The following is a 16,155-nucleotide window of genomic DNA, read 5'->3' as shown; positions in this document are numbered from 1 at the left end:
CAAAGAGCGGGCAAACCCCGGCCATAGCCCCCGGAGAAAAGACGGCGGAGCCTCAGCCCCAGACATCAGCGGCTCAGCCTGTCGATCAGCCGCCGGCGGAAACGCCCTGGAACGTCGTGGTTCGAAAGGGGCTTAAACAAAAACAGGTTAGGCAAAAGAAGCAGGCACCAGCACCAAGGGTTGCGAAGGAAACAGTGACTAGACTAAGCGCACCGAAAACAGATGCGGTAGTAGTAACTCTCACGCCGGAAGCCATCGCACAAGGCGTTACCTATGATGCGGTTATTGCAGAGGCAAAATCAAAGATTAAGTTGCAAGAGCTAGGCATAACGACCGGAGTGAGATTCCGCGTATGTGCCACGGGAGCACGGCGATTCGAAATCTTGAGTACAGACAGCGGCCCACAGGCCGACGCTCTAGCCAACAAGCTGTCTCAAGTATTAAGTGGAGATATGGTTCGCATCTCCAGGCCGGTGAAGACTACAGAAATCAGAGTCTCCGGCCTGGATGACTCGACAACGGTTGAGGAGGTGATAAACGCAGTTGCTGAGGTAGGGGGTTGTCCTAAAGCTAACCTCAAATGCGGCGGCGTCGTTAAGGACCCTTTCGGTGTGGGGCACGCTTGGGTTGAGTGCCCAATAGCGGTTGCAAAGAGCGTCGCTGCGGTTGGCCGTTTAACGATGTCGTGGGTGTCGGCCACCGTCAAACTACTCGAGCCCCGGCCCTTACGTTGTTATCGATGTCTCCAAAAGGGACACGTAAGGGCCCAATGCACGGTGGAAATTGATAGAAGCCAGCAATGCTTCCGATGCGGCGTAAATGGCCATAAGTTCAAGGAGTGCACGGCCAAGCCGCACTGCTCGGTCTGTGCAGCGGCCAACAAAAAGGCGGACCACCAATTGGGGGGCAAGGACTGTTCTGCCCCAACCCCCAAAATCACCAGGAGGAAGACTGCGCCGCAGCCACAACCAGCACAACAACAAGTATCGGAAGAGGTAGAGATGGAGACGGACCAGGTTGCAATTACAAATGGCGCTGCAAATTCTGCAAGCAAACATTAACCACTGCGCACGGGCCCAAGATCTGCTCGTGCAAAGTGTGTCTGAGTGGTCATCGCAGGTGGTTGTTGTTTCGGAACCCTACTTCGTCCCCCCTAACAGGGATGACTGGGTAGGCGACGACGAAGGTCTCGTGGCGCTGATTGTGCCTAGGTCCACGGGATCCCCGTCACTCGAAAGGGTTCGGAGAGGTCGTGGCTGCGTTGCGGCCGTTGTAGGAGGAATCACGGTCGTCGGCGTGTACTGCCCCCCCAGTAAAAGTCTTTCGGAGTTTGAGGGTCTTCTAGATCAAATCAGATCCTTCTTAGGCGGAAATCACCCAGTCTCTGTGCTGGTGATGGGTGATTTTAACGCCAAAAACTCTGCCTGGGGGTGCGCAGCCACAGATGCACGGGGTACAGTGCTAGAGGAGTGGGCTCTGACGACGGGGCTATGCCTCCTAAATCGGGGCTCGCGACCGACGTGCGTCCGGCCGCAGGGCAGCTCTATCGTCGATCTGTCTTTTGCCTGCCCTGCGATAGCTCGCCGAGTGCTTGATTGGGAAGTGGTTGAGAATGTGGAGACGCTGTCGGACCACCGCTACATCCGCTTTAACATAGCTATACCATCTGCAGTACCAGCCCGTTCGGGTTCTGGGGTACAAACTAGCGGTGGTCCACGGTGGGTGGTGAAACGACTCGACAGGGACATACTTTCAGAAGCTGCCCAGGTCGAAACATGGTTGCCTCCGAATAACGATCTGAGTATAGACGATAGGGCTGCTGCGTTGCGTCAATCCATGACCCACGTTTGCGATGCATCGATGCCGAGACAAGGTCCCATACCATCTAGAAGGCAAGTGTACTGGTGGTCTGCAGAAATTGCAGAACTGCGCAAGGCATGCGTTACTGCACGCCGCCAGTACCAACGGCAACGTCGAAGGAGACAGAGAGACGAGCTTGTCGAGGCATCACTTCACGATGCTTACAAAACCGCAAGACGCACTCTTGGTGTCGCCATATGCGAAGCCAAAGATAGGGCACGTGAAGAAATGATAGAGACCCTAAATCGTGATCCATGGGGTCGCCCTTATCTTATGGTGCGAGGTAAACTGCGGCCACGGGCGCAGCCTCTGACGCAGAGTCTCCAACCTCAACTTGCGGAAGCAGTGGTGACCTCGCTATTTCCCCACAGAGAGGAACACACGCCTCCTTTCAGGATCTCTACCACCACCAATAGCGAGGCACCTACTGTCAATGAGGACATACCACCCGTCACCTCTGGTGAATTTGAGGCTGCGATCCGTCGGCTGCGTGCCAAGAGAACGGCCCCAGGCCCAGACGGTATTCCTGGCCGTGCGTGGGTTTTGGCTGCAGACATTTTTGAGGAAACTGTTGTCGGACTTATGAGTGACTGCCTCGCACTAGGACGCTTCCCGAAGATCTGGAAGAACGGTACCCTGGTACTCCTTAAAAAAGAAGGTCGACCATCTGACTCACCTGCAGGGTACCGTCCTATAGTGCTTCTTGACGAGGTAGCAAAAATGTTTGAACGCGTCATTGCCAATCGCCTAATCAGGCATATGGCGCGAGTCGGCCCAGATTTGGACGAGAAGCAGTACGGCTTCAGGGCGGGAAGATCCACCGTCCACGCAATCCTGAGGGTGAAAGAGATAGCGGAGGAGGCAGTCTCCCGGGGCGAGGTCGTTTTGGCGGTATCATTAGATATCGCCAACGCCTTTAACACCATGCCCTGGAGCTGCATCAGAGAGGCGCTCCGCTATCATCAAGTGCCGGAGTACCTACAACGGATTGTGGCCGACTATCTGTCATCAAGGTCGGTCACGTACAGGAGCCGGGATGCGTGGTGTCAGCACGAGGTTACCTGCGGCGTTCCACAGGGGTCGGTCCTCGGGCCGCTCCTGTGGAATATAGGCTATGACTGGGTGTTACGAGGTGCTCTCATTCGCGGAGTAGATGTAACATGTTACGCGGATGACACTCTTGTAACGGCGCGGGCAAGAACATATAGGGAGTGTGCCATCCTAGCGACTGCTGGAGTGGCCCAAGTTGTGGGCAGAATTCGAGCGTTGGGCCTAGAGGTGGCCCTTCAAAAATCCGAGGCTCTATATTTCCACGGACCCCGGAATAGGCCACCTCCAGGCTCCCGCCTTATCGTCGGCGGAGTAACTATCAACATCGAGCCTAATATTAAATACCTAGGCCTGACGCTCGATGGTCGGTGGACCTTTGAGGGCCACTTCCAGAAGTTGGTGCCCAAGTTGTTGCGCACGGCGGCCGCACTCGGCAGATTGCTGCCTAATCTCAGCGGCCCAAAGACGGCCTGCCGGCGCCTGTACTTGGGCATTGTACGCTCGATGGCACTATATGGCGCGCCGGTATGGAGCGGCGCCCTAAACAGACGGACAATAGGCCTACTACATCGGCCGCAGAGGGTCATGGCCAACAGGGCCATTCGCGGGTACCGCACTATTTCGTACGAGGCGGCGTGTGCCCTGGCGGGCTCTCTGCCATGGATATTAGAGGCGGAGGTTCTTGCGGCAGTCCACGTTTGGCGAGACAGAGAAGGGGCATCACATGGTCCACCACCCTTAAGACGGGAGGTCGAAAGGGTGAGAGAGGAACGGCGAAGATCAGCCGTGGCCAAGTGGCAACGCAACCTCCGTCAGACGAGGGCAGGTGCTAGGGCGGTCGAGGCAATCCGCCCAGTTCTCATGCAGTGGTTGGAGAGAGAACACGGGGCGCTCACTTTCCGTCTCTCGCAGGTTCTGTCGGGGCATGGCTGCTTCGGCAGATACCTGCACCGGATCGGGAGAGAGCAGTCCGCGGTGTGTCATCACTGCGACGGTTGCCTCGAGGACACCGCCCAGCACACATTAGAGGAATGTCCGGCATGGTCAGAACAACGACGGGACCTTGTGGCCGCAGTGGGTAACAACAACCTCTCACTGCCGGCCTTAGTCAAAACAATGTTGGAAGCGGAAAGTGCATGGAATGCGGTCCAACACTTTTGTGAGGTGGTAATGAGTACCAAGGAGGAGGCGGAGAGGATAAGAGAGGCGGCGAGCCTAGATTCCACCCGTAGGCGTCGTACAGGGGGGCGAAGACGGGCGTATGCCCGTAACATCCCGCCATGAAAGAGACTCGAGTGACGGGCAAGGGGAAGCCCGGCACTCAGAAGAGAGTAGAGAGGTAGCGTCAGGATTCCCGCGCGCAAAGTGAGGTAACACCATGGCAAGAGGAGGCGAGAAGCCAATCACCACCGGGACGTGTCGACGAATACTTAAAGTGTGCCCTCGTCCCGGTGCTCGGTGAGGTAGAGGGAACCAGTGGAGTTTAGTTGGTATGCTCCCGCTTCTCGGGAGAGAGTCCAACATAACCACCAAGCCATCCCCAGGCGCGGTGCGTATGCGTAACGCATTCTCCACTTAAAAAAAAAAAAAAAAAAAAAAAAAAAAAAAAAAAAAAAAAAAAAAAAAAAAAAAAAAAAAAAAAAAAAAAAAAAAAAAAAAAAAAAAAAAAAAAAAAAAAAAAAAAAAAAAAAAAAAAAAAAAAAAAAAAAAAAAGGTTAGGTTAGGTTAGGTTAGGTTAGGTTAGGTTAGGTTAGGTTAGGTTAGGTTCAAGGAGGTGAAAGTGCTGCTAGAGCGCATCCCGATCGCGTCACCTAACACCCCGCGACGGCGTCTACCAGCACTAAGCGACACGTCGGACTCCGACGCGTCGCCCAAAGACATGGAGATTGAACCATCGGAAGAACGCGAAGACCGGCACCCCGGACAATGGGGGAGTCTTGGCCGAAAGCGGCATCTAGCCGCCGCATCAGGCGATATAGAGGCGGGTCCCTCGCCCAAAGTGGCAGGAACAAGGAAGGGCCGAGGGCGGCCGCCTACAACAGGAGACTACGTTGGGCTCGCCAAAGCGAAACGGGAGTTGGCAGAGGCCACCCGGCGACAACTCGAGTGGGAAGCGGAGAAGGACGTCGCCGAGCTTACGATGGGGCTGCGGTCGACCAGAGCGGGGGTCCGACTCTCAGAGACCTCCGCATCTGAAATAGAGGACGAGGACGAGCTGGGCTCGGTGGAACTTGGCGGGCAAATCGAGCTTGGCGCAGCGGCAGTGGCGGCCGTCTGCGACAAGTCAAGTAATCTTAAAGGGACTTCGAAGAAGGCACTTAAGGAGGCGGTGGCGCAGATTCGGGCGGCGTCAAAACGCCTGATGACGCGAAACGTCAACGAGGAGACGAGGCTCCTGCGAGCCGCCAACACCCGCCTACAGGCGGAGATGGCCGCATTAAAGAAAGAGGTGGCAGAACTGAAGGCGTGCATGTCACAGGCGGGGGCGACACCTAAACCCGCCACAGCGACATGCTCGCAATCACCAGAGGAGGAACTGGAGAACCGGATCCTGAGCAGGCTCTCGGAACGGCTCAACGCTAGAATAGACGGGCTAGAGCCGCGCCTAAATCCGGAGCCTCGCCTGCGGCCGGCACTGGCTCACGACAGGCGTGAGGCGGAAGCTAGACTTCCACCCCCGGCAAGCCGTCCACGCCAAACACTGGAGATGACCCAGGCGGAATTGCCTGACGAGCGTCGCCCGGATCCGGTCCAATCGGACTGGATCAAGGTTGGCGCAAAAGGAAAGAAGAAGGCGCCGACCTCTACATCGGCGCCGGCCGCCGCTTCCTCTTCTGCCGCGGCCCAACCCGCCCATCCGGGCCAAAAGGCGAAGACGATAAGGAAGGCCAACAAAAAGAAGAACAAGGCCAAAAAACCAGAGACGGGACGTCCCCTCCCGCCGGCGCCTGCTTCCATGAAGGAGACCATGGCGTCGGTTGTTAAGAGGGGCCTGAGAGAAAAGGCGCCGACTAACACCAGACCGGCGCCCACGACGAAGAAGAAGGGACAGGAAAAGATCAAGTCCTCGCCCAAGCTGCGGCCCCCCAAGACCTCGGCAGTCGTGGTGACCTTACATCCCACGGCTGTGGAGAAGGGGGTCACATACGCCAAGGCTCTCGCTGAGGCGAAACAAAAGGTGAACCTGAAGGATTTAGAAATTGAGAGCGTCCGCTTCAAGCGGGCGGCAACCGGGGCGTCCATCATTGAAATCCCCGGTGCCACTAGCGCGCCAAAGGCGGACCTCCTCGCGGAAAGGCTTCGCGAGGTCTTCGGGAACGGAGGCGACATCACCGTCTCCCGTCCAACGAAAATGTCGGAGATGATAGTGGCGGGACTAGACGATTCCGTCACAAAAGACGAAGTGACAGCCGCGGTCGCGGCTAAAGGCGGATGTGCGGCAAATTGTATCAAAGTAGGCACACTCCGCCAGGAGAGGTCCGGCCTATATGCCGTTTGGGTTTCATGCCCCGTGGAAGCCGCCAAGAGGGTGGTCGAGGGGAAGCTGCTCGTCGGATGGGTCTCGGCCAGGGTGAAGCTCCTTGAACGAAGGGAGCTAAGGTGCTTCAAGTGCCTTCACTCTGGCCATGTCAAGGCGCGGTGTACTGCGGAGGTCGACCGGGGGCTTCAGTGCTACCGGTGCGGCCAGTTGGGACACCGCTCTGCAGAGTGTCACGCTGCCCCCCACTGCACGCTGTGTGCGGAGGCCGGAAAGGCAGCCAACCATCGCTTGGGGAGCAAGTTATGCTCGGCCCCCAAGAAAAGGATGTTTAGTAGAGTGTTTGTTGCGAGCAGCGCCAGCGTGCAACAGGCACAACCACCACCGAGCGGTGAAGTTGAGATGGAGACAGAGAACACTACAAAATGACGACGACGGCTACTAAATACCTACAAGCCAACATCAACCACTGCGCCAGAGCTCAGGATTTATTGATCCAAAGCATGGTGCAGTGGTCGATAGATGTTACGGTGGTGACTGAGCCCTATTTCATTCCCGCGAGGAACAACTGGGTGGGCGATGACGATGGGCTGGCGGCAATCGCCGTGTCAAACGACGTCGCAATAAGGAGGTCGCGAAAAGGTCGAGGAGTCGTTGCGGCGTTGTGCGGCGATGTGATGGTGGTCGCGACATATTTTTCGCCAAACCGGCCACTTTCCGAATTTGAGGCGTTTCTCGTGGAGATGGACTCGGTCCTGGCCTGGTGCCGCCCAAACCGGACCGTTGTGGCTGGCGACCTTAATGCTAAGTCCACGGTCTGGGGATGCCCCGCCACGGACGCGAGAGGAGAACTGGTAGAGGAGTGGCTCGCCTCGAATGGGTTGGTCGTCCTCAACGTGGGGAACACGGACACATGCGTGCGGATGCAGGGTGGCTCCATTGTGGACGTGTCCTTCGCCAGCGCGGACCTGGCACGAACCGTCCGGGACTGGGCAGTCCTGGAGGGTGTGGAGACTTTGTCCGACCACAGGTACATCCGGTTTGACGCCTCCCCCCTCCCTGGCGGTTCCGGTCCCGGGCGCGTTGCGTCGTCGTCGGAGATCGGCCCGAGGTGGGCCCTCAAAAGACTTGACGGGGAAGCGGCGATCCAGGCGTCTCTGGTCGCAAGCTGGAACCCAACACCGAACGTGACGGAAGTAGAGTCCGAGTCGCGGTGGCTCCACGAAGCGGTCACGCACATTTGTGACGTCGCGATGCCCCGCGTGGTGCGGCCGCCGGCTCGGACGGCGGTGTATTGGTGGTCGGAAGATCTTGGTCGTCTTCGTGTGTCCTGCGTGTCAGCAAGGCGGCAGTACTCTCGGTATCGTCGTCGCCGTAGACGAAGCGGGCACACGGAGGATGAGGAGAGACGCCTCTACACCGCCTACCAGGACGCGAAAAAGGCCCTCAGGGTGGCCATTGCGGAGGCGAAGGAGGGGGCTTGGCAGGAGCTGCTGGCGTCGCTGGATGTTGACCCCTGGGGTAGGCCATATCGGCTCGTAATGAGCAAGCTCAGGCCCTGGGCCCCACCCCTAACGGCGAGCTTAGACCCGGAAGTCCTAAACAGAGTAGTGGAGTCCTTGTTCCCCTCCATGAGGGAGGATTTCGTTGCACCTAAAATGGTGTTTGCGCCAGGGACGTCAAATCATGATGCGGACGGGGAAGTCCCGGAAGTGGAAGAGAGGGAACTGTGGGCGGCTGTGTCTCGGCTTCAGGCCAAAAACACCGCCCCAGGCCCCGATGGGATCCCCGGACGCATATGGGTCCTGGCGCTCAAGAACGGGTTAGATAGCAGGTTCCGAGATCTTCTCACTCGGTGCCTCAGAGAGAATATTTTCCCAAGCGAATGGAAGACGGGGAAACTCGTACTTATTGCGAAGGCAGGAAGACCGGCAGATTCTCCCTCGGCGTATCGTCCAATCGTCCTGCTCGGGGAGGCGGGTAAGCTTTTTGAGCGCGTTATTGCGACCCGCCTCACAGAACACCTCGACCGAGTAGGGCCAAATTTGGCAGACTGCCAGTATGGTTTCCGGCGCGGCCGCTCTACCATCGATGCTATTGCACGGGTGAGGGCCGTCGCCGAAGAGGAGGTCCTTAATGGCGGCGTCGTCCTGGCGGTATCTTTAGATATCGCCAACGCTTTTAACACGCTGCCTCACGCTTGTATAATGGAGGCCCTACGTTTTCATGGGGTCCCGTTGTACTTGCGTGAGACGATTAAGGCCTACCTATCGGACAGGACAGTGGTATATCCCACAACTACCGGATTGGGACAGAGAAGAGTGTCGTGCGGCGTCCCACAGGGTTCCGTTTTAGGGCCATTACTGTGGAACGTCGGTTACGACTGGGTCCTTCGTGGCCCGACTCTCCGTGGCGTTAGCGTCGTCTGCTACGCGGACGATACACTGGTGTTGGCAAGGGGCAGTAGCTATCGGGAAGCGAGTGTGTTAGCTACTGCCGGAGTAGCCCAAGTAGTGGGCAGGATTAGGAGTCTGGGCCTGACGGTGGCCCTGGAGAAGTCCGAAGCCCTGTGTTTCCACGGGCCTCGCCGAGCGCCACCGCCAGGCGCTCATCTGATTGTGGGCGGAGTTTCCATCGGCGTCGGGTCTACAATGAAATATCTCGGAGTCGTACTCGACAGCCGGTGGAACTTCCAAGAACATTTCCGGCAGATGGCGCCGAAGCTCGCGCGCACTTCGTTCGCCCTGAGCAGGTTATTGCCTAATCTGGGCGGACCGAGCGCGAGCTGCCGGCGTCTCTATGCCGGAATTGTCAGATCGATGGCGTTATACGGAGCCCCTATCTGGGCGGATGCCCTCGAGCGCCGCAATAAAGCCCAACTGCGCAGATCGCAGAGGGTAGTGGCGCTCCGAGCGGCTCGAGCATACCGAACCGTGTCGCTGGAGGCGGCATGCGTGCTGGCTGGGACTCCCCCATGGGAACTGGAGGCGTCGGCGCTGGCGGAGGTCTATTGGAAAACCGCCGACGCCAAAGGTCGGGGGGAGGTCCCCAGCTTAGAAGTGGTTGAAGAGTGGCGGAAAAGCGCAAAGGACACCGTCCAGCGCTGCTGGCTCGAACATCTGAGCCAGCCGGGAGCGGGTCACCGCACTATAGCGGCGATTCGCCCTGTCCTAAAAGATTGGTTGACGCGACGGTGGGGTGCGCTCTCATATCGCCTAGTGCAGGTCCTCTCGGGGCATGGCTGCTTCGGGAGGTACCTGTGCAATGTGGCCAGACGGGAGCGCACTCCGCAGTGCCGATTCTGCGGTGCCGCTGAGGACGACGCGGATCATACATTGGCGTTTTGCACAGCATGGGCGGAGGAGAGAGCCGTGCTTGTGCAACAAATTGGAAATGACATCTCGCTGCCGGCCGTCGTTTCTGCGATGGTCGGCAGTGAACCCGGATGGAGTGCCGTCGCCGCCTTTTGCGAGGCGGTGATGAAGAAAAAGGAAGAGGACGAGCGGCGCCGGGAGGATGATCCGGAGGAGGATCCCGTGCGCCGCCGCCGACCGATGCGCCGACGCCGGGCTTTTGCCCAGGCGTCTTAATAGTTTTAATTTTACAAAGACGTGTTGGTCGGTGCCGGGTTGGGGGACCCGGTAGGAGTAGGGCGGCAGTTCTCCGTCGCCCACTCGGAGATGGTTAAAGTGGCTATGTGCGCCACGAGAGGTGGGTCCTAAAAGGACAAACGCCCCGCCGGGAACAAGGATAAGGGTAACTGTCACCTTAGCCCCGGCAATGGCGGGATGGCGGTTTCGAGGAGTTTTGGTCGGTAGTAGCCCCTCCGGTCATATACGGGCCGGGGGAGCGGCTGAGTCCGACACACCTGCCCGCTCCCTCCCCCGAGCGGGTAGACGGCTCATAAACGGGTTTCTCCTCGTAAAAAAAAAAAAAAAAAAAAAAAAAAAAAAAAAAAAAAAAAGGTTAGGTTAGGTTAGGTTCCACGGACCTGCTCGGTTGTCCGAGTGGGCGGAGAGGTGAACTCCGACGTGGCGCGTCCCCGGGTGGTGGATAGGGGAACGCCCCGGCCTTCTGCCGGGGTAGGGCTTCGGCCCCGCGAACCAAACACTGGTAGGTTAGCTAGGGTAAGTTAGGTAAGGTTAGGTTTAGTAGATTAGGGTAGGGCGGCGTCTCGCCGCAAGGCGAGCGCCTACTAGGTCAGTTAGGTTAGGCTGCGGGCCCACTTGTGGGCTCGCAGAAGTAGGGAGTATTTAGGTTAGTTAGTATAAGATAGGTAGGGTAGAGCGGCGTCTCGTCGCAAGGCGAGCGCCCATTATTAGGATAGTTTAGTTAGTTAGTATAAGTTAGGTTAGGCTGCGGGCCCACTTGTGGGCCCGCAAAGGAGAGGACGGCGTCTCGCCGCAAGGCGAGCGCCTTTTGAGAGATGAGCCCGAACTTAGTATCATTGCCTAACCACCAGATCTCCTCCTAATGGTGACCTGGCTAAGAGAAAAGTGAGGGCGATTCTGCAGGTGGAGGGCGCAAGCCCGATGCCGGGGCGGCGCGACCACCAGATCTAGCCACTCTGGTCGTGGGTCGCGGCCGTCGGTCTTAAGTTAGTTTAGAGTAGGCTAGATTAAGTCGGTTAGTTGCTAATTAGATTAGTTAGTTAGGCTAGGCTAGTTAGGTTAGGCTGCGGGCCCACTTGTGGGCCCGCAAAGGAGAGGGCGGCGTCTCGCCGCAAGGCGAGCGCCTTTTGAGAGATGAGCCCGAACTTAGTATCTGTCTATGCCAGACTGGTGACCTGGCTCAGAGAAAGGTGAGGGCGATTCTGTAGGTGGAGGGCGCAAGCCCGATGCCGGGGCGGCGCGACCATCAGAATTGGTCGTAGGTCGCGGCCGTCGGTCTTAGAGTAGGCTAGGCTAAGTCGGTTAGATAAGTTAGGCTAATTAGATTAGTTAGTTAGGCTAGACTAGTTAGGTTAGGCTGCGGGGCCACTCGCGGGTCCGCAAAGGAGAGGGTGGCAAACCCAAGCCGAGTACCTGCCCTTTTCAGGGCAGCGAAAGGTAAGGGTGAGCCTAGTGTGGTCGATGCGACCTGGTGGGGCCGCGGGGGGTGTGGGTGGGTACTGGTCTATCCTGCCCATCTTACAGCCCTCGTGGCCGGATGTGGGGTGAGGTCGTGGGGGCTGTGGGTGGGTACTGGTTTACCATGCCCCCTGCGGCCCTCATGGCCAGATGTGAGGTGATGTATGGATGTGGGATGGAGAGGCCGAGGGGGGGTACTGGTTTTCCAGCCCCCTCTGCGGCACGTAGAGTAGGGTAGAGGGCGGGCCGGTTGGTTCCGCCGGTGGGGGCTGGGGTGGTAGGACAAAAAAGATCCTACCTCTCTGGCTCTCACCACCTAGGGTGAGGCGCTCTCAGCGCCAGACGCACGGCCCGAGCTTTGGTTAAGGCTCAGCTGATACAAAGCTCGGGTCACCGCGTTGAGATGGGCATGAGGGTTTTTAGTGGGTATGGCTGAACGACTGTAGGCGAGTCCCACACTCCCTGCGCCATTGCACTGCCCGGCGCAGGGGTACGGAAGTGTATTTTCCCTCGTTACAAAAAAAAAAAAAAAAAAGGTTAGGTTAGGTTAGGTTAGGTTCCACGGACCTGCTCGGTTGTCCGAGTGGGCGGAGAGGAGTACTCCGACGTGGCGCGTCCCCGGGTGGTGGATAGGGGAACGCCCCGGCTTCGGCTGGGGTAGGGCTTCGGCCCCGCGAACCAAACTCTAGGGTCGGTCATCGTGTTGGGTGTTGCACATGACCGACCCACCTGGAGAGGGCCGTCAGTGGTGGGTCACAGCAGTGACTCCGCCCTGACCATGCCCAACCGGGGTCGCACCGGCAGATGCGACGTGGTGGGGCCGCGGGGGGTGTGGGTGGGTACTGGTTTATCCTGCCCATCTTACAGCCCTCGTGGCCGGATGTGGGGTGAGGTTGTGGGGGCTGTGGGCGGGTACTGGTTTACCATGCCCCCTGCGGCCCTCATGGCCAGATGTGAGGAGAGGGATGAATGTGCGATGGAGAGGCCGAGGGGGGATACTGGTTTTCCAGTCCCCTCTGCGGCACGTAGAGTAGGGTAGAGGGCGGGCCGATTGGTTCCGCCGGTGGGGGCTGGGGTAGTAGGGCAAAAAAGATCCTACCTCTCTGGCTCTCACCACTTAGGGAGAGGCGCTTCGGCGTCAGACGCACGGCCCGAGCTTTGGTTATGGCTCAGCTGGTACAAAGCTCGGGTCATCGCGGCAAGGTGGGCATGAGGGTTTTTAGTGGGTATGGCTGAACGACTGTAGGCGAGTCCCACACTCCCTGCGCCATTGCACTGCCCGGCGCAGGGGTACGGAAGTGTATTTTCCCTCGTTACAAAAAAAAAAAAAAAAAAAAGGTTAGGTTAGGTTAGGTTAGGTTAGGTTAGGTTAGGTTAGGTTAGGTTAGGTTAGGTTAGGTTAGGTTAGGTTAGGTTAGGTTAGGTTAGGTTAGGTTAGGTTAGGTTAGGTTAGGTTAGGTTAGGTTAGGTTAGGTTAGGTTAGGTTAGGTTAGGTTAGGTTAGGTTAGGTTAGGTTAGGTTAGGTTAGGTTAGGTTAGGTTAGGTTAGGTTAGGTTAGGTTAGGTTAGGTTAGGTTAGGTTAGGTTAGGTTAGGTTAGGTTAGGTTAGGTTAGGTTAGGTTAGGTTAGGTTAGGTTAGGTTAGGTTAGGTTAGGTTAGGTTAGGTTAGGTTAGGTTAGGTTAGGTTAGGTTAGGTTAGGTTAGGTTAGGTTAGGTTAGGTTAGGTTAGGTTAGGTTAGGTTAGGTTAGGTTAGGTTAGGTTAGGTTAGGTTAGGTTAGGTTAGGTTAGGTTAGGTTAGGTTAGGTTAGGTTAGGTTAGGTTAGGTTAGGTTAGGTTAGGTTAGGTTAGGTTAGGTTAGGTTAGGTTAGGTTAGGTTAGGTTAGGTTAGGTTAGGTTAGGTTAGGTTAGGTTAGGTTAGGTTAGGTTAGGTTAGGTTAGGTTAGGTTAGGTTAGGTTAGGTTAGGTTAGGTTAGGTTAGGTTAGGTTAGGTTAGGTTAGGTTAGGTTAGATTAGGTTAGGTTAGGTTAGGTTAGGTTAGGTTAGGTTAGGTTAGGTTAGGTTAGGTTAGGTTAGGTTAGGTTAGGTTAGGTTAGGTTAGGTTAGGTTAGGTTAGGTTAGGTTAGGTTAGGTTAGGTTAGGTTAGGTTAGGTTAGGTTAGGTTAGGTTAGGTTAGGTTAGGTTAGGTTAGGTTAGGTTAGGTTAGGTTAGGTTAGGTTAGGTTAGGTTAGGTTAGGTTAGGTTAGGTTAGGTTAGGTTAGGTTAGGTTAGGTTAGGTTAGGTTAGGTTAGGTTAGGTTAGGTTAGGTTAGGTTAGGTTAGGTTAGGTTAGGTTAGGTTAGGTTAGGTTAGGTTAGGTTAGGTTAGGTTAGGTTAGGTTAGGTTAGGTTAGGTTAGGTTAGGTTAGGTTAGGTTAGGTTAGGTTAGGTTAGGTTAGGTTAGGTTAGGTTAGGTTAGATTAGGTTAGGTTAGGTTAGGTTAGGTTAGGTTAGGTTAGGTTAGGTTAGGTTAGGTTAGGTTAGGTTAGGTTAGGTTAGGTTAGGTTAGGTTAGGTTAGGTTAGGTTAGGTTAGGTTAGGTTAGGTTAGGTTAGGTTAGGTTAGGTTAGGTTAGGTTAGGTTAGGTTAGGTTAGGTTAGGTTAGGTTAGGTTAGGTTAGGTTAGGTTAGGTTAGGTTAGGTTAGGTTAGGTTAGGTTAGGTTAGGTTAGGTTAGGTTAGGTTAGGTTAGGTTAGGTTAGGTTAGGTTAGGTTAGGTTAGGTTAGGTTAGGTTAGGTTAGGTTAGGTTAGGTTAGGTTAGGTTAGGTTAGGTTAGGTTAGGTTAGGTTAGGTTAGGTTAGGTTAGGTTAGGTTAGGTTAGGTTAGGTTAGGTTAGGTTAGGTTAGGTTAGGTTAGGTTAGGTTAGGTTAGGTTAGGTTAGGTTAGGTTAGGTTAGGTTAGGTTAGGTTAGGTTAGGTTAGGTTAGGTTAGGTTAGGTTAGGTTAGGTTAGGTTAGGTTAGGTTAGGTTAGGTTAGGTTAGGTTAGGTTAGGTTAGGTTAGGTTAGGTTAGGTTAGGTTAGGTTAGGTTAGGTTAGGTTAGGTTAGGTTAGGTTAGGTTAGGTTAGGTTAGGTTAGGTTAGGTTAGGTTAGGTTAGGTTAGGTTAGGTTAGGTTAGGTTAGGTTAGGTTAGGTTAGGTTAGGTTAGGTTAGGTTAGGTTAGGTTAGGTTAGGTTAGGTTAGGTTAGGTTAGGTTAGGTTAGGTTAGGTTAGGTTAGGTTAGGTTAGGTTAGGTTAGGTTAGGTTAGGTTAGGTTAGGTTAGGTTAGGTTAGGTTAGGTTAGGTTAGGTTAGGTTAGGTTAGGTTAGGTTAGGTTAGGTTAGGTTAGGTTAGGTTAGGTTAGGTTAGGTTAGGTTAGGTTAGGTTAGGTTAGGTTAGGTTAGGTTAGGTTAGGTTAGGTTAGGCTAGGTTAGGTTAGGTTAGGTTAGGTTAGGTTAGGTTAGGTTAGGTTAGGTTAGGTTAGGTTAGGTTAGGTTAGGTTAGGTTAGGTTAGGTTAGGTTAGGTTAGGTTAGGTTAGGTTAGGTTAGGTTAGGTTAGGTTAGGTTAGGTTAGGTTAGGTTAGGTTAGGTTAGGTTAGGTTAGGTTAGGTTAGGTTAGGTTAGGTTAGGTTAGGTTAGGTTAGGTTAGGTTAGGTTAGGTTAGGTTAGGTTAGGTTAGGTTAGGTTAGGTTAGGTTAGGTTAGGTTAGGTTAGGTTAGGTTAGGTTAGGTTAGGTTAGGTTAGGTTAGGTTAGGTTAGGTTAGGTTAGGTTAGGTTAGGTTAGGTTAGGTTAGGTTAGGTTAGGTTAGGTTAGGTTAGGTTAGGTTAGGTTAGGTTAGGTTAGGTTAGGTTAGGTTAGGTTAGGTTAGGTTAGGTTAGGTTAGGTTAGGTTAGGTTAGGTTAGGTTAGGTTAGGTTAGGTTAGGTTAGGTTAGGTTAGGTTAGGTTAGGTTAGGTTAGGTTAGGTTAGGTTAGGTTAGGTTAGGTTAGGTTAGGTTAGGTTAGGTTAGGTTAGGTTAGGTTAGGTTAGGTTAGGTTAGGTTAGGTTAGGTTAGGTTAGGTTAGGTTAGGTTAGGTTAGGTTAGATTAGGTTAGGTTAGGTTAGGTTAGGTTAGGTTAGGTTAGGTTAGGTTAGGTTAGGTTAGGTTAGGTTAGGTTAGGTTAGGTTAGGTTAGGTTAGGTTAGGTTAGGTTAGGTTAGGTTAGGTTAGGTTAGGTTAGGTTAGGTTAGGTTAGGTTAGGTTAGGTTAGGTTAGGTTAGGTTAGGTTAGGTTAGGTTAGGTTAGGTTAGGTTAGGTTAGGTTAGGTTAGGTTAGGTTAGGTTAGGTTAGGTTAGGTTAGGTTAGGTTAGGTTAGGTTAGGTTAGGTTAGGTTAGGTTAGGTTAGGTTAGGTTAGGTTAGGTTAGGTTAGGTTAGGTTAGGTTAGGTTAGGTTAGGTTAGGTTAGGTTAGGTTAGGTTAGGTTAGGTTAGGTTAGGTTAGGTTAGGTTAGGTTAGGTTAGGTTAGGTTAGGTTAGGTTAGGTTAGGTTAGGTTAGGTTAGGTTAGGTGAGGTTAGGTTAGGTTAGGTTAGGTTAGGTTAGGTTAGGTTAGGTTAGGTTAGGTTAGGTTAGGTTAGGTTAGGTTAGGTTAGGTTAGGTTAGGTTAGGTTAGGTTAGGTTAGGTTAGGTTAGGTTAGGTTAGGTTAGGTTAG

General features: G+C 54.3%; 1 protein-coding gene across 1 annotated transcript; it reads left to right on the top strand.

Annotated features, from left to right (window-relative positions):
• The first annotated feature begins 4,789 nt into the window (after positions 1 to 4,789).
• Positions 4,790 to 6,817, top strand: LOC123723505 (axoneme-associated protein mst101(2)-like). Its single transcript, XM_045686295.1, has one exon. It carries the CDS (start codon positions 4,790 to 4,792, stop codon positions 6,815 to 6,817), a length of 2,028 nt encoding a protein of 675 aa, XP_045542251.1.
• The last annotated feature ends 9,338 nt before the right edge of the window (positions 6,818 to 16,155 follow it).

This window comes from Papilio machaon, unplaced genomic scaffold (genome assembly GCF_912999745.1).
Source record: "Papilio machaon unplaced genomic scaffold, ilPapMach1.1, whole genome shotgun sequence".
Lineage (NCBI taxonomy): Eukaryota > Metazoa > Arthropoda > Insecta > Lepidoptera > Papilionidae > Papilio > Papilio machaon.
Note: the sequence above shows the minus strand (reverse complement) of the source record. Positions and strands in the feature narration are given on the sequence as shown.

Bases quoted from the DNA above. Each gene is read 5' to 3' on its own strand.
- LOC123723505 (XM_045686295.1), top strand. From the start codon at position 4,790: ATGGAGATTGAACCATCGGAAGAACGCGAAGACCGGCACCCCGGACAA.